At 39.0% G+C, this 27208-nt stretch overlaps 1 protein-coding gene across 8 annotated transcripts in view; it reads right to left on the reverse strand.

The window, feature by feature from the left end:
* The window catches only part of COBL (cordon-bleu WH2 repeat protein), a 154263-nt gene that overhangs the window by 13007 nt on the left and 114048 nt on the right, over nt 1-27208 (reverse strand). For all 8 annotated transcript variants that reach the window (XM_082753198.1, XM_082753195.1, XM_082753200.1 and 5 more), the window contains one exon: nt 11806-12118. In XM_082753198.1, the coding sequence (XP_082609324.1) occupies nt 11806-12118 (313 nt within the window). The remainder of the gene's footprint in view (nt 1-11805; nt 12119-27208) is intronic.

Here is a 27208-nt window from a genome sequence, read left to right on the forward strand (position 1 = left end):
GCTCTGAAATATGCTCTCATTGCAGCCCCTTTGGCTCCACTGGGGTTCTGAAATCCATTCCCCAAATTATGAAAAATACGCAGCCTTAGAGACTCAAACCACGCCGACACGTGCATTTAGGAGGGACTTCAGTGATGCCCAAGCGTATTCCGTGTGCTGGTGATCAAAAGATTAGGATTAATACACCCTGTCACAAAGAAATGGTCTGGCCTCACTGTGAAGCATGCAATTCAGCTGGACCGCAGAAAAGCAACATATGCCAAGGCAAAGTTTTTGCATATCCACGTAATTTTAAAGCAGACCGCTAGCCATCCTGTGCACACTCTATGCCAACAAATCTGCACCTTAATTAAATAAAAATTGCATGGCAATGAAAAATAAATACAGCTAAATACTGTTAGACAATCGCTCTGCATCCTGGGGGGAGGGAGGAGAGGAGTAAAGAGAAACTAATCCCTTGAGAGCTGTTTCTAGTGAAACATATCGAGTGGCCTGATTTTGCCAAGAAATAACTATATGGTTTTTGATGGAGTTGTACAATGATCTAAAACAAGTCTAAAATCAGAATGAGTGCCAAGTGTTGTCTTGGCTTATTGAAGAAAAAAAGAAAATGAAGATGAAACTAAGAAGAGTCCTAACAAAACAAAACAAAACTAAAATAAAAAAAATACACATGACAACCTGTTACACAACAGACCTTCTGTTTCTTAGGAAGAAAAATCTTGACCAGCAAAGCTTTCCTATCTAAATAATCAAAACCAGGATGTTATGTTGGACAATTCATTTTTAATAGCTACCTGTTTCTCACCTGAAGTTAAAACATTGTCATCTGTGACACTGCCTCTAAGTTCTGCCCATGTGATTAGTTTATTGACAAAACAGTTTTCCCTTCCAACCACACCTAACACACTCTGGTCAGGTGAAGCAACTTTGCCCTTTTCAATATCAAGCCCTTAATATCATAGATAAAGAAACATGACTTGGTTTTTTTTTGGTAGTTTGTTGAAGATCACATGAAAAAGTACTACTTTTCTATTACCCTTTAGAAGAATTTACCGAATAAATACTCATGGATGTTACCTGACATTGATTTAAATGATCTCTAACAGTGTAGCTTCTTTTTTTGCTATTTGATTGCTTTAGTTTTCTCTTGCTCTTAACAGGACTAACTGAAAGCACATGTTCAAGCATCAGGTATTTCATTTTTATTTTTATTTTATTTTATTATTATTATTTTTTTTTGCATTCGCCTCTCCTTTCTTTGCATCTTCAGTAGCAGCCCTGGAGCCTGATTTCTTTCTCTACACTAGGATGAAATCAAGGTTTGAATATAGAGGAAGAGATGCAGTGCTGCCATAGAATATCATTTCTTCCAGCATCTTCCACTGACCAGAGCTTTGGCAGGCTCTGAATATCCCCAGAAACTGATGTGAACTGATGATGCTCAGGCTCATAGTGCAAGATCATGGCAAACTGAGTTTTCCACATGATGGATTAAGAGAAGGGTGGCACAATTCAGCCAAAGTCACCAACAGAAGCAATGGGTGCTGAAAGGCAGCAGTCCTACTGTACCCTGAACAAACACACACACACACAGATCAATGAGATCATTCATCTGAGCAAACTGATAAAAAGATTTAAGCTTACTTCAGCATTCAGATTGAGGTAGAAGTCTGGCAAACAAAACTATCAACTTTATGGTAGCAGAAAGTATGAACCACCTGAATGTCATATTGATTTTGCTGTGAAAAGCTTTATAAAATTAATAAAAAATACTTGCTCTCCTGAGTGCATTTTAAAACCAATTAATTGCAAACTCAAAGAAACCATTTGTGATGGGAAAATGATCCAAACTGTGCACCAGCTAAACAATATGCAGCATGGAAGGTAAATATTACTTTCTTCTTTAAAAAGATGGTCTTGTGGGATAGTTGTGAGCAGTTGGAAGTAAACTACTGACATACATTGAGACCCTTTCTCTAAGCTACTGTGAAGAAGGTGCTTCAGGCTATAGTGCTTGAGAAAAACCTTGGAAGATACATGTGTAAACCTCTATCTACCACAGAACTAGACCATATTTTCATGAAGGCTGTGCCAGCTCACCACCTTTTGGTACTTGATCATATCTTTCTGTCTCTTGCCTGACTGTTCTTCAACACAGGCAAAATCTGTATTACTAAGGTTATAGGTATTGGGCTTTCTCCAGGAAGTAATGAAAACAATTGGCTTGAGGATTTTATGGGTGATTTATCTAGGAAAACATATTTAGGGCTAGAATGGGGATTCTTATGTTCCAAGTAGGTAGTTTGGGTTCACTGGATTGACCAGCTCTTTTCTCATGTCAATCAGGGAGAATCTTTCAAAGACTCCTTATAGCAAAATCATCTTCTCCTTGATGGGCACAACAGTCAGCAAAGGTTTCTTTTATTATCCTCTGTGCACTTATGCAGAGACTATACGTAATTTGCCTCTCAATCTCTGCTTCAATCTCCTTATCTAGACAACCAGGATAATAATATCCAATTCAGAGAATTTTTGTGAAGGAAAGAGAACAATGCAGTGAAAATGAAAGGATTCTTATTCTTTTACAGAAAGAGCTTCAGAAAAAGCAGATCTTTTCTTGTGCATTTCCAAATTCCTAAAAGAGCTATTGTTCATTTCATCTCCACACTCACCAAAAAAAGCAAGACAGAAAGTATATATTAATCACAGAGCCCGTCTTGAAATTCTTAGCACTGAGAATTTAAATGTGATACGTGTTTCAGGAGGTGAAAATCTGGTAGTTTCCAGTAGCTCACATAGTTTATAAATACATGACTGAAAAGACTCTTGCACACAACAGCATTTGGAAAGGAAAACAAGAGGGCCTCTGATTTTTACTTTTTTCAAAGACTTCTTCCCTTCTAACGCTATACACTTTTCTTTTGTTGACAGCTCAGTTTTGGCCAGTATCCAAGAAAAATATAGGACTTATTCCTACGTTTTACATTCTGGATAAATATTACCAGTGGCATTTTCTCACACATACTTTTTTTTTGACGTAGGAAAGAACTTGATAACCTTTTTGCTGCCTTTCTGGTAAAACGTGAGGTGCTAAAAATACACCACTGGTAAGCGTTTAGCACAAGCTCGAAAAGGCAAACTTGTGTGGTTCTTGGAAGCCTGCTCACTTATTGCTTATGTAGATTAGCTGAGATTTGTGCAGGAGCACAGAACTGAGCAAAGTGAGTACTAAACTACAGCCTTTAGTGCTCCACTGAGCTCAGGCTACAATACACAACTACTCCTCAGCAGTCATTCATGCAGTTGGAGACAAAATGAAACTTATGGCAGCATTTTGTCAAATTAGTGCCACGGGAGACAGACATTTATGAGAAAGTTTACATTCTGAGAAAGAGAGGAAAATCTGTGATAAGCCTTGCTGGAAATGCATTAGAAGACAATATATTTGCAATGAGAGAAGCTGCTATTTTGTTCTACTGAGAGCAGCTTTATCTGGGGGTTTGCAAATGACACAACTGACTTAAGTCTCTCTGGGCACTTCTTGGGAGTTCTGGAAAGCCTCCCGTATGGGACCATGGGTACAGACCACGGCTTCCAGCATAATTGAGAAAATATAACATGGAGCTATGCAAACTGCAGAGAAGAGACCAAGGAAGAGATTCAGTTGTTGTCTAGCTGGGACACTCAGTGCCATCTGAAACACTGTAGGACATTCAAGACATCTGTGTGGGGCTGGCAGACAACAAGGAACTGATAGGAGACCCATGCCCCTGCTAGAGGTGGAACACCAGTACACGTCTTCATCGAATGCTTCCCAAAAGTCTCACTCATTTTGCACCACCTTTGCTTTAACAAGACTTGAGAGTACAGCTCCTATAGATTTGTTACCAGTTGGGCAGGAAAGACAGAGCCATTGTAAATCAGAGGCAAATCGAGGGAGGCCCACAGTGCAGGAGCACACACGGGGAAAGAGCAGCTTCTGTGAGGCTGGCAGTTCGATGGACATGAGAGCATTCAGCCCCTCACATGTGTCTTAAGCAGCTAACAGGGATGTGGAAGGCTGGTATTATGGTTACTCCAGACTGGCCTTTGGAGCATTTTGGCTCCTTTCCCTGCTCTGATAGTTTTTTCAGTGGGGTACTGGGGATTTAGTTTAACTCTGCTGAATGTATCCAGATTCATCCTCTTCAAAATGGATCAACAATATTCTCCTCTTACATAAATGCTGGGAAGATAAGTGCTTCTACCTGGGATTTATCATAGCTGGTGTTAAAGAAAAGACCGATGGTGAATGATTTTATGTTGTAGAAAGTAGGGCTGAAAGTCTATCCTTTTTGAAAATGCCTTTCTGTTCAACCAGGTCAGAAATGACATCAAGATATCTCAAAGTGCTTATGTATTTGTTTTGTGATTGATGCAGCAAAGTACTGGAGGTAACTATTTTCCAGAGTAGCCAAGTTTACAAAATCTTAGGGTCCATTTTTCCATTATTTATATTTCTTATGCTATATAACTTTTTTTTTTTTTTTTTTTTTTTTTTTTCTATTTCCTTTTGAGGAATTTCTTGCTCTCTCTCTCATGTTTTTCCTTGTAAACCAAGAGATGTTATTTAACGTCACTGCACCATCTTTTAACCTGCAGTGTTACTGTGCACAGGTTAAGTTGCTGCACTGAGATTTAAGTCAAGCTAGTCCACTTTCCTGACTATTTCTGGCAATCCTGTCTGCCTGCAGGCTTTCCTATTGAGAAGCTGAGAATGGCTGCAGAAGAGCAGTTAGTGTAAGTAGTGGGCTCTCTGGTCACTGAAGCTATGACTGGACCAAGGAGATTCTCTGCTAACTCCTGTGAACCTGAGCATAATGTTTTAAAGTTCTAGCTGTGTATGACCAAAGCCTGTAAAAATGCCATACTGTAGACTGTTAAAATACTGGAAAGTACATCCCACTTGGGATTGGCTAGGTAAAAAAGTCATCAGTTGTCTTCCACATAAGATTTCCAAAAGTGGCAGGAACTAGGGAAAGGAAAAAGTACATGTTCTTATTCTGTTGAATGCCACATAACCTTGCTTTTTGTGTTCTTCAACAAGGGGTTAAAAAAATCGCTGTAAATACATTTTGAGAACAAATTGCAAGTATAATTTCTGCTCCAGGTTTTTAGTTTGTGTTCTGTTTCTAGCTCTGTGGGACTGCATCATACTTACAATGGTCTTTGGGCTGCAATTATATTTGTGCTGAATAAAAATCATCAGAAAATTTAATTAATCTGTTTTCAAATTCTAGAATACACAGGTCCAGTAGTGCCCTCAGACATAACACCTGGTTAAAATAAGAACTTGCAAATACAGAGAAGGAGGAAAATGAAGTAATTTTTCATCAGCAGCTAGGTTTACGGTTCTTTTACAGTCCTCCCCCATGGCTACTGGTCAAAAACTGTAACAGAAAGCAAATGAAAAAGCTTCTGCTTATTTATAGTATCATTTTGTGGTTTTGAGATCCTTAATGCTAGAAATCTCTGAGCTTGTTACATAGTGGGATGATTTAAGCTTCTAGAGCCCCAGACATATGTCTCATACGCTTCAGGGTCCTCCCCTAGGCTGCAGAAGCAGCAGCTTGCAGTTGCTGTACAGCTGGAAGCATGCCCCCGCTCCCCCTCCTTGCACCGTCCTCTGGCAACAGCTTCTCAACGGGAAAGCCCGCAGGCAGATAGGATTGCCAGAAATAGTCAGGAAAGTGGACGAGCTCAACTTAAATCTCAATGCAGCAACTTAACCTGTGCGCAGTAACACTGCAGGTTAAAAGATGGTGTGGCGAGGTTAAATAACATCTCTCGGTTAACAAGGAAAAATATGAGAGAGAGCACGGACCAGAGCCTTTCTCTGCTGGAGGCAGCACTGCATCTTTAGCAACCCAAGCTGCTTCCTAGCATGCTGTGTATTATACAGCTCCAAAGTACATGGCATTTTACAAGCCAATGAGTTTAACAGAAAGGCTAATCTGGATTCTTGCTGTATAATGACTGTGAGTATCTATTACTTAACTGTAATATCATTAGTACCTTCCCTCCATGAACATCTGCCAGCAGAAAAGTGCATGAGAATATCCAAATCCAAAGAGTTTTCTGGAACAAGGGGAAAGGGAAAGCCAGAGATAAGGAAGGAAATTAGCAAAACTATGTAAGAAGCAGAGGCTTGCAAATCTGTCAGACATCTGGGTCTTAATTAAGTAATTTTTCATCCCTGAAGTTCTCCTTGTCACTTTAACCCTTTCTCGTCCTTCCTCCTCCTAAAAGTACATTTATTCTGTTTTCAAAAAAGTTAAACACATGCCCACCCAGCTAAAACAAAGCCCATCTTATAAAGAAATGAGGGAGTAAAACTTTCCCATATTTCTCTAAGATTGCTACAAGTGACATGCAGTTATATAGAAGATATTTGTGCACACAAATGTATACATATTATATACACAGTGTTATTCTCCTTCCTGATTGCCTTCTGCCACTCTCGATTATACTTTTTCTTCCTCTGACCTCCTTCATCATTAAATTCTCTCCAGCTACCAAGTTCTCTTTCCCCCCTGTCCTTCCCAAGTGGAATACAAAACCTTGTAACATTTGAATTTGAATGGGCTGAAAATTAAGCAGAACAAGTTCACCCACCCCTGTCCTTTCAAGCATTTTTTTAAATCTAACTCGTCAAAACTCAAAGAGTTTTGTAGCAAACAGCCGAGTATTTCTCAGGTTGGTAACAAAGCGGACTCTTTTCCTTCTCCTCCCCATAGCTCCAGCTACCACAACCAGAGCCAAAGGTAACAAATTCTCCCAAGAGAAAGGGAGGAAATAGGATTCTCCCTCTCCAGATCCAGAGCATGAACTGATCTCCGCTTGGTTCCCCCACCCCCACCCCGTGCCCTCAATTAGCTGTACGTGAAAAAATAATCCTCCTTCATGGCTACTGACACAAGAACTCAAGGGAGGGGAAAATCCCTTTTTAACCTCTGGAAGGTATCTTTTTGTCCCTGACAAGTCACCGTCTATCATTATGCATTTACTTCGCTTTAAAACTGCAGAATTCCCTTTAGATTTTAAAATACTTAAAAACAAAAACAAAAACAAATACAAGAAAACTAAATTTAAAACCTTTTTTAAACTTTAAAAAATATTTTGTACTTTAAGTATTTTAACTGCCCTTAGTGAGGCTGGTAGAACAGCTCACTCTTAAGGGCCCTTACAAAATCCCAATTTCAGTTGCTCATATCTTTGAGAAATAATATCTTTGCAAGGTGCCAGTCCAAATACAACAGTTTACAACATGCCCACGATCATTCTATTATTTTCTTTCTAGCAAAATGGTTAAGTGTCTTTGAAGAAGAGAGTTTGAAGGAAATGGGGGGGGTGCACCCTAATACATGAAATGCTGTTTGAATGCTCAGTCCTCTGAAAAAAATGGGTCCTGTGTGATCTAACTGGTCACTGGTCTGCCTTGACTCTGTGCATCACCTCTCCTTCTCTAAAGTAGGATAATGCCACCTCTTCATCTCACGTGAGCACTGTGAAGAGAAATTAATTAAAGTCTGCATGGCACATGTATACTAGCATGATGAGTAAGATAGAAAAAGCAAGAGGAATTTAAATAATCCTGTCTCCAGAAGAGAATTTGAACTGAGAGCAAATGTTGGTATAGCTGCTCTGTTAAGTAAGTTCTGACACTTAGAAAGAAAACAGAAGAGTATGCTCATTTAACCAGAGACTTTATCATACTGCACAAAAGAGGGGGAAATTAAGGTTAAAGGGGGGAAACTAAGGTTAACCAGACAGCCTTAATATTAATGTTACCTAACTTTGAGCATGTGACTTAGCATCCCTAATAACATTATTTTAAAATAATTTTTAATGTGTAATTATTTATAAAGCTCCAGACAGTAGGTGTGCATGATGCTTTATAGGCATATAAAATTGACTGATCCCTGCCCCAAGGAGCTTGCGTGATGACACCATACAAGGGATGGGAAAGGAGGGGGTATGGGAGGACAGGGTTGCAACACTGTGAGATCATGAGATGTGCTTACTGCTACATAAGCAACATTTCAGCTTCTCTGTGGTTTTCTTGTTACTCATTTAACACTATATATTAAAATTTGGTGAACAGATACATAACACAAATCAACTGTAAGGAAGGATATGAAGAAAGAGAACTATGTTGTACAGTGTTGGGAGTCAGCAGTTAATATTAAAACATTCACAGCCCAACGCTGCATGTAGTCAATTATTTATATGGGGTTAGCCCGTGGCACCTCCAGCTGAGATCAGGATTCTGCTCTCAGGCACTGTGTGAACATATCATGAGATATGATAACTGTGTGAAGAATTTTACCGTAAAAACAGTAAGTGTCTGACAGGAATATCAGAGGCAGAGCGACAAAAATAGTTTAACAGGTTAGAGGCAGGTAGAGTGAGTGATTTGATACTCTACATGATAACTCTTAGGTGTATTTGGATTAAGATCGCTTGAACAAGAATCCCAAAACAAAACAAAGAAGAATGCAGGTGCAAATGGCTCCCATGTGCTGGAAAACAAGACCATGGAGGAAAAATCCCAGCCTGGAAACCCCTGCACTATGGGGACCTTCTTTTAAAATTTTTTGTCTGTGTTCTCTGGGAACTGAACAAGATTTGAACTCTGTTGCAATTTTCATTTCTGTGTGTGCAAAACCTGTGGTAGATGCCATTTCTTCCTTGGCCACACTATTATAATGCTACACAAAGACAAACCTATTGCATATTGAAGCCTGTACCCTTAAACACTCACAACTTTCCTCGAGTTCAGTAGCAGATGAGGTGCAGACCCTGCTGTGATATTCCAAAGCCATCAGGTATTTCAGCTGCTCTGAGACCACCCACGCCAGCCAGTGAACAATTCCAGAAGCTTTAAGAAAAATGAATTTAAAAATACACGTACAATTAACTAAAGTAAGCTATGTGGTAAAATACTCTTGATGATCTCCTGGAGCACAGGCTAAGCCTTTGTAGCAAACCTATCTCTAACAGCTACGATCTTGATCATGCTTTTCACTGCAGTTTGTTATGGTGCACATGCCAAACACCACTTGGTCTTTCTTTATAGCCTCTTCACACTCTAAATATGATTTGCTTCCACTTTAAGGGTGGTTCTCATTACCCACACAGTACAAAATGATTTTAGTATACAGCACTACAGTTATTTCACAGCGTGAAAAGCCCAGATTTTAGTCAGCTTTATAGTTTAAAGTGATAAGCTAAATATTTCCATTATTCTTATTAACTTTTTTCCCCCCAAGTCTGGGCCACATTAGTCACTCACTGCAATTTCTGGCTTCAGTGGAGCTCAGAACTCAAGGACTCCAATTCACTGCTGCTAGCTACTGTTTCTCTACAGCAGTGACATACTCTCCAAATTTCTTTGTTCTTATCCTCTTTTTAGAATTGAGTTAGATCTAGGTACAGGGAAGAAGACAAAGGAATTAAGAAACTACATGTACATTTTTCCTTGAAGTTCTGCAGCTTTTGAAACACATTTAAATCTCTGTATAGGTTGGTATCGATAATTCATAAAAACTGCGCTTTGACCTGTCTGGGAATTTAGAAGGCTTGTTGGTCCTGATAGTAGCCCATTCATCACAAGAATTACATATAATCCCAGAGCTCCCAACAGATTTTGTTATTGGGGTGGTGGCTGCTCTGACAGCAGAAGTTGACGTTGATGTTCTCCAAATTGGCTGTACCCCAAATTGTACTCAGAATTGATTTAAATCCCACCAGAACAAGCATTTAATATGAATAGCTTAAAAAGAAAAAACAACCACCAAAAAACACAACTATTTTTTCTTCCCCTCCACACTTATGAAGTGACTTTTAAACACTTAGCAAGCTGACCTCAAAAGGATTCAGAAAAGCACAATTTTCACAGCTGGTTTGTTTATAAACACATGTTAGGGGGAGTGCTGGATTTACCTTCAAACACTGCTGGCACATTCAGAGCGCAAAAGTTTAGAAGATTTTACTACCAGTATCTCTGCTGTGGCAGCCTAAGTGATTGCTGCCATACGACTAGAATCAATCACAAATGTTAGACTGCTACTCACTCCTAAAGGTGATCTGAAATAATTTTTCTGTCCCAGAGCCCCCCCAAAAAAACATGATTCATGAAAAATAGCTTCACTCCCTGAACAACAAAACTTTCTCCTCTTCCAGCCTAAAACCTCTCCTTTTTAATTATAGTTAAATACAGATTATTTCAAATGCTAGAATCACAAAAGTTTAGGTTAGTAGCATAGTCCAAGCAGGGCTAGTTTCAAAGCTAGATGAGGCCACTGATTAGGATTGTTCTTACAGCACCATGCTTTGATGTCTTTGTTCAATATTATGGTAATCTTTTCTTTTTCTTTTTTTTTTCCCCTAAATGTGCATGTGTGTTTTTCTAACCAGTTTAGAACCTGGATTTTGAGGAAAGTTGCTACTGCTTAATTATTTTACTACTGAAATTAAAGGGTTGATTTTTCAGACTGAGTCTGGAAGGTTCACTGTAGCTACTATATTAGCCTATCAAACCCTCCAAACAGAGACTGTATCAAGACCTAAGAAACTGTAGAAGGACAAATGCTGAGAATAATGTATTATTGAAGAAGTATTTAAATGAGACTTGACCTTGTTCCCCTTGATATTGATGGGAAAAGAAAAGCCCTGAGATCATTCCAATAGGTTAAATACTGACTTTGGCCTAATTTATCCCTAATTTATCCCTAATTTATCGTCCACTGCATGATCCAGGATGAAGTTCTCCCTCAGAAATGTGTGGAAGGAAATAACTAGGTCATGATACATGTTCTTATGAAGGGGCTACAGATTAGCAGCTGAATGGAGAGAGACCAGAAAGCACAGACTTTGTGTCAACTGAGAATTCAGAGGAATTTCTGGCCCCTGTCCCATGACTCTGCAGCATCACACAGAGCGGATCCCTGTCAGTATTACCAGGCCACCCTCCTTGCTGGAGGCACAGCTTCCTATTTGGCCAGTTTGTATTTGCAAAGTCCTGTAAATTTTGGGTTCCTTCTGCAACCCTGCCACCAACTATGTGAGTTTTGGCAAACAAACAGTGTCAGAGTCACTTCTGCTTGAGGGCAGTTTCTAGTTAAATTCCAGGTTCTCGTATTTTCTTGCAAAAACTTAAGTAAAATATTTATTAAAAAAAAAAAAAAAAAAAAAAAAAAGGAAATATGCTGGGAAAAAAAAAGAAAAAGAAAAAAAAACAAGGTACAACATCAATGGAGGTTAGCATTAGGTGAACATACATATGCATGCACACACCCACAAATAAGCCCCCAAATTTCACTGAACACAATTCTTTTCTACCTGGTTTTCAATGACTTGAATTTTTCCATTTTACACATTTTTCATTATATGACCTGCATGTAATTTTTCTAGATCAATACAAAGTACCATTTTAAGTGCTTCATATCAGAACCACAAAATACAGCAAACTGAAACAAAATTATTTCAAACTTCTTGGAGAAATTAACTCTGGAGGGCAGCAGTCTTTAGCAAGAAATGTAACTACAAGTTCAAACAGAAAAGTGACCTTTGCCTGTTGCTACAAGTATGTTACTGGAGGGGATTTGGCAGAGAGTTTTTTCACTGGGAGGAGTCACTTGGCATTGGCAGTGGTTTATGAAAGAGCAGAAGAAAGAATAAGAAGTTGGTTTTCTTAAAAGATTCCCTACAAGGAGGATATGCAAGATATTCTCTAAAAGCCAACCGCAAATGAATCTTTACCTTTGTGGAGCACTGTCATATCCCATGTTACTGCAGCAGGTCTTCTTTACAGGGCATGTCTCTGTGCCACACATTGCATCTGCCTCAGCTGAGTCCATGTAGCCATTGACCAGCTTGATGTCTCTTGACTTCATGCTGTCATTTTGTGAATCCAAAGATACAATGTCAGATGGGGAGCTCACAACACCTGAGTCTTCCGTGGTGTCCTCTGATGCAAAACAGCTGCTTTCTGATGCTGTTTCTTCTACCTCAGATAGCTCCATAACTGTGTCATCCACTGCATAAGCATTATCATGTGCAGGCAGCAGGCTCTCTAAATGAAATACAGCAAGGAAAGTTAGCTGAAAGTCATTAGCAAATAAACCAAGGACAGATCTATTGCTTTATACCTAGAAAAATAATACATGAAATCCATTAGAAATAGTAGAATGGTGCTCAATATCTGTATACATGATAGAGATGATTTGCAAAGTGACAAAAATTTCATCCTTCTTTACTTCTAGAAAGGTGTTTTGCCATGCATGTCCTGTGGAGTTTGGGTTTTATAATGTTCGTATCATCTTCCTTACTTTTCTGAAGAAACAACTCTCTAGGGACAGCTTCTTGAGGAATTCGAGAAATGCAAGGTCTCAGCTCCTTCCAATGAAGCATGAAGATAAATTTAACTGATATTGTATGTAAAAAATAAAATAAAAAATTCCCATAAGAAGTCCATACAGAAGTAAAAATGGGCTGCATTTCCTAGTTAGGAAACTGAATTTGTAAAATAGTTTTTTTTATTGCTGGCCCACTCTGTGGGTTACTTTATTTTACCACGCTTCAATTTGCTACGTGTTAAGTGGGAGAATAACAATCACCTCTTTGCAAAGTATACAAAACCTAGTAAGTGTTACAGAAAGGTAGACAACTTAAAGCAGAACCTTTTCCAACTTTCAGTTGTTTATATAGGAGATCAAGGGATATGCCCTCTGTATGTTTAACTGTAACATCACTGCAAGTGATGATAGATGATTAGATATAGCATTTTATGCTCCGATTTAGTTTGGTTCCTATTATCTACTTTTTTTTTTTTTTTTTGTATGTGTGAAAAATACAACTTTGTTATTACCCTTAGGAATTCTACAACTCTGGATTCCATCCTGCAATTATGCCTTTAAAGGGGAATTCCCAATAAGGTCAATAATTTCAGAGTGACTGAAGACAGCATCACGCCTAAACACACTTCTTTTGATCACGAGGAATCAATAAAGACTAATCTGAATGTTTAATTGGGAATTATAAGTGTGCTCCATTCTCTTCTTCAACCTCAGTAAGCAAAAGGAAGGTTATAGAATTGGTTATGGTCTGATCCTGCAGACAGTTGTGGTGGATGTTAATTATATGAGAAGTCCCACGTCTACAAGTATGATTAAGATTTAACGTACACTTCACTGTTTATAAGGTCATAATCTACAAGTTTTTGAACTACACATGAAACTACAGGTCAATGAAAATGATGAATAGGGGGAACTAATTCTGCATTATAAATAAAAGTATTCTCTTTAGGTCAGGGAACTGAAAACAACTTTGTTAAAGTATTATAGAAATAATTTTGTAAGGGCGTAGCTTAGCAGCGAAGCCTTGAGTAAAACTAAAATAAAAATCAAACCAACATTCTCCTTGACTGAGGTTACAAGATGCCATTAAGTACTGAAATTGATTTCTGACAGCAGAAGCAATAAAATTCACAGGGTTACAAATCATGATTAAAGTCATAAGTGCTGTCAAGCATTAATATTAATGATGGGAGATGATCCAAAGACTCTATCGTGACTTTGGAAGTAATGTTACTTGATTTCTTTGACCTTATTTTCTGTAACATTAGCTCTACATTCCAGATTTAATCCAAGAGATTGTTCCATGTAAAAATATCTGTTACAGAAAAAAAGTATGCGTCACTGACGGATTACAGTATGCTCCAAGACAGAGTAACAGTTAGGAAAACACCTATATCAGGGAGAAATAAGAATAATTTGACATTAAATGCCAAGAAATAAGCACAAACAAAAATAGACAGCAAATGGTAAAAAAAGTAAGAGTGTATGGCCTACTTGGCTTTCAATCAAACAACAACAAGCGCCAGTAAAAGCTACAATAGGTTGAAAACAGAACAAAGTAAGGCATGGTAAAGAAAAGAAGCCACAAGTGGAAGTTAAACAGTGGAAGCAGATGGGAAGTTTTGGAGTAATGCACAATGCAGTATATTTTGATGCAAAAAGACCTCTATGTAATACTGGCCACATCTATTGTTACTAGCATAAATGAGCTCCACCCTGTAGCTGGCATGACAAAGAACCTTCTTCCAGTTCCCGACACCAAGGTGACAGACAGGCTTTTCCTCCTGAGCTGTCTCTCTCATTTATGGGTCCTCTCTTTGCCTGCCTGCAACTATTTCCTGCATCTTTCTGCTCAGGAATATAGATAGTAACTACACCCTAGTCTCTCACTGGTTTTATCCTCCACCCTCCAGCCCCTTCTTCCCACATACTGTCAGAATAAAAACCAATTCTCTTATTATCAGGGTCCATGTGTGATTCGATCCCTATCTGATGATATGCCTGGATCTCAGTAGCTGAGTCATCCAGTCCACTGAAAGCACCTCCTTGTTCAACAACTTCAACCTGAAACACGGGAATACAGAAAGACATCTTTCTATTCGATGATTAAATTCCCTGTGCTCACACAAAACCAAAATGTCTCCCTCTCTTCAAGCCTATCGGTTTGTCAAAGCAGTTCCCTCATCTTTTATTTTCACTGAGAGGATCCATTAATTCTTAATATAGTTAACACATGTCAGCAGAGCTGCTGGCTGAGGTAAAACGTTTTGATTGCCACTACCACTCATCTGAACACGAAGGCACACACTTAAAACCTGACTGCTGAAGTTGTGTGTCATGTTAACAACCTTGTTTCAGCTGTTTTTAAGTGGTGTGATCCTTGGATGGATGAAGTGAGAACCCACTTTTCCTTCTACACATTTGATTAAGTCTCCACCAGTGCAAACTGAAGATGGCCAGGCTGCACGGGGACAAAGCAGCTTGCTGGGTAAATACACGGCATGAAAAAAGCCTTCCCCAGCTTACTGAGTGGTCTTGACTCTGGAAGTCAGAAAGTAGCTTTTACAACTTTCCAGTTTTACACAGCGCGCTGGGTAATGCGTTGTAGTAGATGCAATTCTGCAATTTTTGTGATTTTCAGAGTGAGCACACCTGCGGAACAATACCACACACTGAGCACTGTGTGACCACAGTGATGGCAGCCAACTGAGGTAATTTGTTGGTTGAACAAAGACAAATCCCAATGTTTGTTTCACTCTTCTTTGTCACGACACTAAAATGACTTCAGTTTGGGCCCTGATCTTCAAGTCCTTATGCAGACACGAAATACCCAGGCTAAGATGCAGAATATTGAGTAAATACTCCAGGACTGGGAACACAATGATTGCCACGGACAACGTGTCACTGGAACAGTGCTGTAACTCAGAAGACTACCTGCATTTCTAAAGGCATGACAACACCAAGCTCTTCTTTCAGTACCTCGTAACCCACTGCATCGGCTTCAGGTGGGGTGCAGTATTTTGAAGGATGCAGAACATGGCCTGCAGTCTCCAAGTCCGGCTCAAACTTGTGTGACATCTCATCCGTACCTGAAGCTGGGGGGTCCTTCGGTGCCCTGCACTCCCCCAGCACTGGGCTGCAGAAGCTGCAGTGCCCAGAGGAGCGCCACAGCAGCACAGCTGCCAGCTCCGGCACAGCACCAGCAGGCCGCACAATTAGGTCAGCCACAACCAACAAAGGCTTTCTTGGGGGGGGGGGGGGGGGGTGCTGCAGGAATGCTGCCACTGATCATCAGGAAGGAAAGAGGAGAGTAGCTCATCAGTAAAGAATGCAAGCTTCTTGTTTAACACAAAAGAGATCTTGTCGCTTTAATCTCAATAGGCTGTAAGTAATTAGGAAAACACCGAGCTTGGAGTTTAGGAGAGCTGTATCTGCACTCCTGCAGCCTGATATTGCATATATGTACACATTACTCATATAGAATGCCAATGATGGGGAGGCAGATAAACCTCACCTAGTTTAAATGCCAATCAACACTTTCAGATATGAAGGCTGAATTCAATACGTGAAGACTATCATGGGTGACATTCTCACTTTGATTACTACTATGAAAATTACCACCATTTACTTCACGTGAGACTGAAATCAGACTTCAGTGTTCAAAGGACGCATGTCCTACCCAGATGTACAAAATTAGAACTGAGTCCACGTCATTAAAGCCCAAACTGTCCCTCCCTCTGAGTCCAATGGGCGCAGAGCTAATTCTTTACTTGCCAAAGCCTAACTGTTTGCTAAGTGCTGTGACCTCCTGCTTTTACAGCACTGCTGGTTGTTTATTGTCACATTCATTAATGATAGAAACAGTACATCCAAAGGCATTTTTTAAGACGTAGCAGATGATATAACCCTAACACGGTGGCTAACTGGAACTTTGTACTCGTTTTACAGATGCAGAGTTCCTATAATTCTTCTGAGTTTTTGCTCTCTAGGAGGTTGGCAATTATTTTCCAATTTCTTTCATCACTTGTTCCACTGCCAAAAACTTTCTTTTCATGGATTAAAATTGCTTTGCTGTAGTTCAAATGGCCTATTACAATAAAATTGTAAAAAACGTTACAAACTTCACGATGTTAAAGAATATTAATTCTTAAAATGATCCCCAAATTACAACATAATTATTTTACTGACAGTACTTAAAACTTCTAGTAAGAGAAAGAAACATTGCTCTAATTATTTGCACTGGCAGTAAAAAGTTGGACCATCACAAAAGACCAGTATTAAAAAAATAGTGTGAATTTTTTCATACACTCAGAAGAAGCCTGGTGGAAAAATGGTAAAAGAAAGCATATATTATGGCAACGATTAACAGAGATTATACAAATGAGCAACACAGGAGTACAGTAAGAGTTTTCATACAAGTACAATATGTTCTGGTTACATTTTACTCGTTTTGCTCATCAACCAAAAACTTGTAGGTTTAGGTAGGAGTTAAAATACAAGACAGAATGGGCTGCCTTCTCTTTATTTATGACAGTTTAGATCAATCTAATTCAATATATTTCTTAGCATACTTGAGCCTACATGCCTACTTCCATTTTGTTTTCAATTGAAAGAAAAAAAAAAGAAAACAAATGACAACTGTTATATATTAACAACAGCATGGGGGAAGTGGGAGAACAGATCAAGCTCTGAAGCACTCCTCTCTCAATTTTGTAAATGCCTTGCAAAAACTGAATGCATGTCCTAGAAAGCCTGTGGTGAGGATGCTTTGCAGCTCTAGCCCTCCTCCAAAATGAGGATGCAGGGCAGCTTAGTGTTGGATCTGTTCATTTACCTCATAGAATCACAGGAAAAACTTCATTTGGAAAGAACCTCTGGAGGTCATCCTCCTCAAAGCAAAGCTGTCTTCCAGCTTAGATGAGGTTTCTCAGGATATTGAGAAGCTGAGTTTTTAAAATCCCCAAGCCCAGAGACTCCATAGACTCTCTGAAAAATCATAAATCGTTCCCTGGGTAATGTTTAATGCTTCTCCCCATAAAGAACTTTTTCTTATAACAAATTATTATTTTTTTCTTACTGCAAGTTGTAATTGTTGCCTCTTATCCTTTTGCAGTGATCTCTGAGTCTGGCTTGGTCTTCTTCTTCCTACAGATTCATTTCTGTGATAGCATTCAAATCCTCCTGACCCTTCCCTTTTGCAGGCTGAAAAAGCCCTGTTGTGCCTCAGCACCTCCAAGTACATGTGATCCAGACTGCCATCTTAGAGACCTACCAGACTCAGCTGCTTCTGCTCCAGTTTGTCAGTATCTTGTTTGAGAGAATTCAAAACTGAACCCACTTTTGGACAATGAACACACATGTGGCTTCATGGCAGCCAAGTAGACGGGAATAATCATTTCCCTTGATCTGCTGGCTATGCTCTTGTTAGTGCAATCCAGTATGTGGTTAGTGCTTCATCACCATGAGGGCACGTTGTTGACTCACACAGTCATGCATGTGACTCCCAATTCTCACATAATGAGAGATTTTCGGTCTCCTTCCTTGCCTTATGCCCCACATGTTTTCTTTGCCAACAGGCTCTTTAAATGCAGTCCTTCTCGATGCAAAAAATATGCAAACAGAAATAAATCTATTCCTTTGCACACTAGTCAATAAGAAAAATGAAGCCTCACAAAGGACGTCTCACTACACACATCAACAAAAAGGTACATACGGAGTATAATTATATACACACCATAGATCTACAACATTTCCATAGTCAATCCTAAGCTGACCACACTTAACTTAGCTACCCAGATCTACTCTGCTTTTCCGTGGTTGAAAAATAAATGCAAGAGGGACCAATTCCACCTGCCTTACTAATCTGAGCCAGTTAAGCATTTCTCACTTCTCCTTGTCTGCTGTTTGTTGATTCCTAAACAAAAAGGTAGTTTTGTAGCTTCTGCAAAAGCTTTTTTGTCAGTGGTGTTCCCTACATCAAATGCAATAGAGGATAGGATCAAGCCAAGGGTATTCTGGTTCCTCCACTGTTTTTTCCATGTACAAGTGACCACAAGGGTTTGTGCACCAATGTTTCATTTCCCTTTCAAATTTATGCTGATTTTTTTTTGTGAAGTCTCTCTCTCAGAGCAACACTAGGTAAGTGTGTCTACTGTCTCTTTGAAGGCTCAGAGGAAATGGCTGCCCTCCCATTTCAGCCCTTTATTTTTACCACCTTACAAACAGGAAAATAAAGAAAAAAATCTGAAATTATGCAAAACAGATTTTCAAACAGGGGAAAATTAACATACAGGATTTTATTATCACTATTTCTTTCCCACAGTCTTTTCTTCCATGACTGTAAAATCCTCCCTGACCTCTGCAAAGCTCGTTTGACCTAGAATGCTGCTGCCATTACTAGACTGATTTTTATCCTCTTTTTTGGCACCCTTTTCAACCTCATTCTTTGCTAGTTCCTTGATGTTATTAAAGCCTTGCTTGAAGACTCTGATGAGTACGCACCACAGTCAGTAACTAGCCATCCTTCTATGGAATCAGGCTTATAATGGCTCCCAATTGCCTGCAAAAGCAACACGAAGAGCAAAAAGAACAGGATCGGGTGTGCAAATAGACAGGTCTTCTTTTGACTAACTGAAGAACATTGCCACTTGGCTTGGAGAAGGATAGATTTTAAAAAATGAGATAGTGGTGTGAATTTTCCATTTAAACTTATACACAATAAAGTATGATGGGGAGACTTTCGTAACAGTTCCTAGTGTTTAGTATCTGAGTTAACAGCAAGCTAGAATTACATACAGGATGCCTTCCTGGCTCTGCTTGCTCTTTTGCTTAGGTATGAGGAGAGATGCGGTGTGCCTAATCTGGGCAGCTCAAAAGATTATGAACAAGCAGACAACATAGGTTAAAGGAGCCAGATAAAAATGGGAATATATTTAAGAATATATATTAGATGGCTTCAGACTTGCACTTTATAAATCATCATGCATAATACTAGTAACATGCCATTATCAATATCAAATGGGGCTCTTTGGTGGCCTTTGTGGGAAGGGAGAATCTAGATCTAACAACAGAAACTGCCTGATAGAGTAAGCCTGGTGGAGAAATAAACCACTCTCCACATTTTGCTAAGTGATGCATTTTGGCAATCTGCATCCTTTACAGAGGTGGTCGGCTTCAATTCAAGTACACTGCAGAATCTAAACAAATGGACTGTGAAGGTGATTTTCATGAGCCACCTTTGAGAACAGACTCTATAAAATTGCTTGAAAATTGTATGCAGTATAATGATTAAAACCAGAAACGATTAGTGCACCTATACAATAAAACAATGTTTTATTAGGTGATTTTTAAGACCACAGAAAAAAGGCCATTTGCTCAACATTTCTCTTTAAACTTCTCCATCTTTTCCCCTGTGCATTCTGTTCGACTCAATTCATTCTCTTCCTTGCTGTTTGTCTTTATTGTTAACAATTTCATAAAATGTCTACTACAGTCTCACATTTCTAGCATAATCCAGAGAAAAGAACCATAAAACACTTTTGCATTGTAATTATATTTTCCCTCCCCAGAGACTAGCTGCCAGAAAGCCCAGCAAGGAAAAGACAAAAAAGAAAAAAAAAAAAAAGAAAAAAAAGCCCTAAACACACTTACACATTCACTTGCAGGTTTTAAGAACTTATTTTGTATTACAGAGATGCCATTCTGCTCACAATTACTTATTTACTTCTGATTAAAAGTAATTTATAAGTTGAGAATTGTGGAGGAGAATCAGGTCAATCTTTGATTATCTATTACCGAAGCCATCAGGAATCACACACATATAAGTAAAAAAAAATTGAACAGCTGCTTTCTGTTTATGGGGACAAAGTACACTTGCCTTGACAAAGTACTTCTGTTGATAACTTCCGCACAAATGAGAAGAAAATACTTGCTTTATCTTCCTAACAATATGGATTTATTAACCACTAATGGCAACAAACACTAGTCTTGCTTAATGCCAACAGTTAAGAGTGAACTCCAGAGTGGAGTGCTGGTTAACAAGATGGGATTTTATCGCTTTTGGTGTTTTTTTTTTTTTTTCTTTTTTTTTTTTCTTTTTCTTACATGTCCTCACAGCACCTCAGTCTGTTCAGAACTGCGATGTTTCCCTTCAGTTCCTCCATCAATGCATCCGTCATATTCCCTTACATCACCTTCTATCTTGGTACAGAATAGTATCTATAGCATCATCTGAAGTCAGACAGAGCCATGAGAAAATTAAATGTTTCATGCACAAACCACCTGTCTAACTTACAATTAGGACGGCACAAAATAACTCCATTTAATTGGCTAAAACATGCTTCAGCCAAACCACCAATAACATAAATACCTTCACAGAAGTTTTTCGGCAGCCAGCTCTGAATTTAGATATGAAAACATTTTTATACATGTCTGTGCCATAAAGACACGAAGCTCTACGCAGACCTCTTTTGATGTATGCTTCCTGACTCTTTCCCTCTTGGACCACCTGATCAGTGGATAGCTGCTTTCGTCTCCAAAGTTCAAACTCCACGAGGCTACTCTATATACTTGGGCTGGTGGCGTACTTTGGCAATTATATTTGTAGGAATATTTTAACCTAGAAAAGCAAGCTTCTTTTCTAAGTTTAGTTATTGAACATTTTACTCTGCATATCCACACTCAATGAGGAAGAACTACTCTTCCAGCTAACAAAACTAAGGACCAGAGTGTGGTGTCTCCCTGAGGATCTCGTCCAAGACCATCCACAGGGACATCGTGCCATTGTCAGAGGACATTTCATAGTCACCCTGACCAGACTTCCCTGCTGGGAAATGCATAAACCAAGGGCAGTGAGACCAGGGCAGTGTACGCCAAGCACACTCATCATGAAACACCCTTCCAGGTACCCTGGGGCTGTGCTGTCAGCAAAGAGCCACAGACATGCTGCAGAAACCCATAGGGGCCATTGCTTACATGGAAGGACAGCAAGGGATGGGCCTCTTTTCCATAACATATACCCAGAAAATGACCACGCGGGGCAGGAATCAAGTGCTGGGTACCATGAACTCCAACTCAGACTCTAGCCAGGAGGTTATCTGGTTCAGCTGTGCACACTGAAGGTCTCAATGACAGCCTAGTAAGGAAGGAATATAGGACAGGTAGAGAACATGGTGCTCACAGAAGAGCTTTGCTGTTGTGCCACTACTCTCTGACAGCACATGAACTGCATTAGGTCATTTCAGACTTAAGCAGAGAAAGCAATACTTAAGTCAGAGCTGAATTTGGCCTGTTCTTTCAACACCGTCTTCTCAAGTCAATTATCTCATCAATCATGCTTTGCCCTGGGGCTTTCTTTCACTATTAACTTGAAATACCAGGAGGCAGAAATGCAAACATGCAAGGGTGGTAACTGGATTCTATGCTTTGTACTCACGTGTGGATAGTAAAAAGGTAATGGCAGTACCATCTCTGGCACTGCTGTGAAGAGTACCCTGATGCAAGAAAAGCTCTTCTTTGGAAATGGGTCTTCATCTGAGCACCCACTTGGAATAAACTTTCCCCTTTCATATTTTGCTCTGTTAGCAACAGATCCTACATGTACTTCCATTTTATGAGGTGGGTTTTGCCACTGACTTCAGCGGGAGCCGGATCGGGCCACTCACTTATTAAAATGCAAAGCCGCAGATATCTCCTGCATGGGAGGAATCCCCACAGGGAAAATTTGTCTGCATTTTTATTCATGTGAAGCATTTTAAGGCTTTCATTTACACAGTTCGTTCAATAATAATGTGTATGCTGTATAATGGGGTACCCGATTAAGCATGCTTAAGTGCTTTCCTGGAGCAGGGCCATTTCCAGAATTTGAAGGTTTACTATGACCATATCCTCAAAACAGACATGCTAATGTGGGGAATTCTTCACCTGAGTTAATGGGCCTAATTCTGAACAGGATCAGCATAAAGGGTCATTTTTTCATATGAAATTTGGAAATGTCTTTGACTTTTTTTTTTTCTTTTTAACCTCAAGTTCCTCCAGAAAGTAGGTTGAGAAAATTCACGCTACTGTGGGTTTATGATGAAACCCTCCAGTAACTTCTAGACTGTTGGCCAGTTTCTCCTGAATTAGTCAGAAAGATTAACAGTGCTAAAGTTCAGTTCCAAAAGTTTCATCAGGAAGTAGAAGGACAGAGCAAGGAGACTCATACATCTTTTTATCTACCAGAGAAAGGGCATCTATCTACTATCCATCTATCCATATACTGAGGGAAAGATGCAACAAACTATAGCTAAGCTTCAACCCAGAGCACGGTGTTTTTATATACTAGAGAACTGTGTCATTAAAGCAGAAGTCCAAAAGAAATACTTAAGGAATTACTTGATGGGGTCTGAGGGAAGAGAAGAAGAAGACAAAGCAAAAAAAGTTTGAGTCCCCTAATCCTAATATCCAATTTGGTCTTGGAAAAAAAGCAAGAAGGTAATGCTTTTGAGGTTTTCTTCTCCACCTATTTCTTTCCCTTTCTCATTCCTAAAAAAAAAAAAAAAAAGTCAGAAAAAAAGAAAGCACCTCCTCTTGTAAATAACCAATTATTTTTCTCCTAAGAACCTAAAAACACCATACAAAGACTGTGTTTGGAAAAATTTTAAGCAGGCGTGACTGGCTACTGTACCAGTTTGTACAGTACACTTTGTACTGTAATACTCAAACAATATCTTCACTCTTCTGATTGCTCACAATTGTCCTCTCACCTTAGAGTGGCCCCTGTCACCACAGAAGCAAAGAATTGAGATGGTGATTCGTTATTACTTTTCACACCATGGCAAGTAAGTTTAAAGACTTCTGTCTCCAGTGCTTTCAGTCTGCTAATTTTCTCACAGGCACTCATTTAACCACATGGAAAAACCGCAAGGAGTTGCCTTGTGCAAGGATTTTTTGTGTAGAAAAATTCAATCAATGCATTGCCAAAGCCTTGCATTATGAACAGTGACATGTATTTTGTGTACCCTGCAAGTGCAGAAAAGCCTTTTTAGTACAATCTGTGTCCTTTGTAGGAGTAGACTGAAGACAAATGATTTTATTTGAGGAACATCTGAATCACATCGATTAGCTTGATGAATACAGAACAGGAAAGCTGCCAGGTACAAAGGAAGCTGGGCATGTCCACAAGGGAGTGGAGCAAACAAGCAAATTGCAGTATATGCACTCTTTTCTTTTCTTTTCTTTTCTTTTTTTCTTTTGACCAAATGTTTTCATTTGGAAAACTTGGACACTTAAACCTATAAGTTTCTTTAACGGACTGGTCAGTTAACCAGCACAATGTTCTCACCTTCTGAAGGAAAGCAGGAAAGTATTTTAGAAGTAAAAAAGTACTTTAAAATCATAAATTATCAATAAAATGTCCATTTGCATTGTGTTTAATTGTAATAAAGTTACTTTTGGGAAAAAAAAAGAAATCTTTTCTCTCTTTGAGGAGAAAGCAGGGTAAGTGTTACCTGGTAGAAGAGAATCATGCCATTCCTGACCATTGATTTAGCATATCTGGAGACTGCAAGTACACAAAAAGTTTTTCAGAATAAAACTAAAATACTAATGTATTCTTTCAATCGTCCCAAAATATTTAGTTCTACTCACAGTAATACCAGAAATTGATTCAGGCTGGCCCTTCTACAGCCCCCAGAAGGCCACTGTTAGGCTTTCTCCGTAGAGGCTAAGTATAAAAGTCTACATAGCTTCCAAAATGCTCCTTTCTCTTATAAGCATAAGTCAAGTACAGAAAATTCTTACACTGAACTCTGAAGTTTTGCTAGTAATTTGTTTATTTATTTTATTTCCCTGCATTTCTTATATAATTCTTTATAATTCTCATAGAATAAGAATTCTTGAATTCTTATATCAAGTCTGTACTGTTTCACATATAGAAACATCTTATAAATAGAGATCGCTGCAGTTTTTTTACTTAGTTGAGAAAAAAATGTTGGAAATGGTTCTTCATTATTTTCATGCTTTTACAAAGTTAACAAAATATTCTTCCCTTCTTTAACCTCATCAAGTGAAAAAACAGAGGAAAGAAACAATCAGAGAGAAAACAAAAAACTGCTAACCTGTATGTTTTTAAAATCAGGTATCAATAATAATTTTTATTATATGTTTGAAGTAAAAATAGGTTGGTTGTTTACTCTAACAAGTAAGTAGATATTCCCCTACCACTGTTTATGAGAGGCTACCATATATTTTTAGCAACTTCACTTTCATCTTTTAATCACAATACTCTTATAAAAATATTTGCCAGCCATAATGGTCCTTTCTCATTCTTTCCTCTGTCTTCTTTTGGTTTAGGTCTTTGTCCTCCATTACACCCCACCTTTGCTTATGGTACAGTAGGTTGGAAAGTAATTCTTTTATCCATGCCAGGAACCAATTATGGAATCCACAAAAGGAGCTGACAAAAGAGGCTCTGTCTCTGCTCTCAGCCTTTTGCTCCCTCAGGCCCTAAAACCCAGAAGTGAATGTGCATGGCCAGAATTCTCAATTTCTTAAAAGAAAGCAGGCAGTCATTTTAGTGAGTGTTTACTGGCTTAGAAGTGGTAATAGGAAAAGCTGAGTATGAGCATCTCTAAGGATGGACAAGCAGTTTGGTATGGTACTATCACCTACCTGGAACAGAGAACACAAAAAATTTCAACACTTTGCTTTCTGTAGCTCTCTGTGCAATGACTGCACTTGAATTGGTAGGATCTTGCACTACAAATTTCCATGCCATTTCCAACACCAACATCCCTGTTTGATTTGGCCCATTATGTGTAAATCAAGCCTAACTTCAAATTCGTACCCAGGATTGAATTTCCGAGACACACACAGTCACACCACGTGCATCTGGCTGGCTGGACACAGATGTTTAGTTCAGCTCGTTAGTGATAAAGCGCAAGTCTGCTGGTATGGGTGTGACGGTTTCTACAAATCCCACAGAGTACATTTAAGATGCTACCCAGTTATTAAAGGTAAGACTCGCAGAGTTAAACTTCTCTTATTCTGACTAAGGAAGAAGAAAACAGGGAATTTGGTTTCACTTAGAATAAACATTCACAGTTTATCCACAGACCACTTGGACTGCAGAACTGGGCTGCAAGGGAATTAGAAGAGAAATGTCTTTATATTTAGTCAGGGTGGGAAATGGGAAGCTAAGTTTTATTCCACACTTTATGAAGTAGGTAAATAAACAGTCAAAGAGCTAAATATCAGGAAATGAGATTAGAAAGACTATTTGATTCACTGGAGTCCAACCCCTTACTTAATGTAAGCAGAAAATATTTTGTTATATTCAAAGGAATTAGGCTAGGGCTTACTTCTGGCTTGAAGTCTGCAAAGTCACAAGTATTATTTCCAATACTGTGGTGGGCAGCTGAGTAGAACGGACATGTAAGGGAATACAAATTCAATCCTTCCAGCTGGTGTTACCTTTACACAGGAATGCATCTCCTTCAGAGCTTTCTCAAGGCATGAGAAAAATTAACAGATTTGGTGACCCAAATTTAGGATTTGCTTATTAGAACTGAACAGGAAAAAAAAAATCTCTCATGTTCAAGAAACATTCAAGGGATATAAAGGATATAAAGGATGCTGCAGTTACTGCCTAGTCAGTACCTTATTATGTTCTAGAGTAGCTCCCTTTTGCTACTGGGCTGTACCCTTTCAACAGCCACTGGCCACCTGAAGTCACACCATCACAGAAGAACATGCAAGAAACTCGTAATAAAGCAAATCATAATGCAGACAAATAGAAGACCACCTTCCCCCTTCTCCACCTCAGCAAACAAAATGAAAGTGGAATTCATTAGGCATAAGTTCTTCTGGATAAGCAAGGAATAAACTGTGTCAACTTACGTATTTCAGCAGTGGATTTCTGTGGCCATGCAGGTGCTATTTGGAAGCCTATCTACACACTATACATGAGATAATGTGAAAAAGAAGTGTAAACAGTGGCAGCAAGCTTGTTTCACTGTCCTTGAGGGGGGAGTTCATAGTTTTGCAATGACATTAGAAAACAACATGGCTGTAATTTTGGAGGGATGGAATAAGTTACATTCTGTCTTCTAAAATAACATGTATTTTAGTATGGAAAGTTAAATGGTGCCTGCTGCATGAACTAAATATATATTGAGAGTCATGGTAGTGACGGGAAGCCAAGTTAGGGAGACAGAACTGCTGTCTTATACACACACACAGAGCACGACTCTCACACTGGGGCACTTCATACTGGGATGGAACCATAAGGAGGGCTTAACGTGGCTGTAAACGTAAAGAATAAAAATAATATGAGAATCATGCCCACACAGCTGACTTTACATATGCATAATAAAGGGGCAGGTGATGGGCATATGATAGGTTGCATGGCCATATCTAATAAATAAATGCATCCTAGGCCTTTGTAATTTACATCACCCAGTCAAAATGGTGTGGTATGTATTAATCACTGTCCCCTGACACTTATTTGAGCACTCTGGACCCCATGGCCAGCTTCAAATAATTACAATTAAAAACAAATAAAAAGAGAAATATTTCCTCCTATCATCCATATATTTAGATTATTCTCTCATATATTTGGAATATTCTAAATATTCTTTCCACACTTTACCTGCCCAGAATCAGTTTCAGTTCTGGACCAGTAGCACATTTTCTAAAGATAAAAATGGAATGAATTCAAAGCTTAGTATTTTGCAGCCCTGTCACTGAAAAAGAAAAAAATTCCAGCTGCTCAGTGAGAAAGTCTGCATTCATTTAAACCCTCGAAGATCAATCATAAAAAAAAAAAA

Source organism: Aythya marila, assembly GCF_965140915.1.
Source record: "Aythya marila genome assembly, chromosome: 2".
Classification (NCBI taxonomy): Eukaryota; Metazoa; Chordata; class Aves; order Anseriformes; family Anatidae; genus Aythya; species Aythya marila.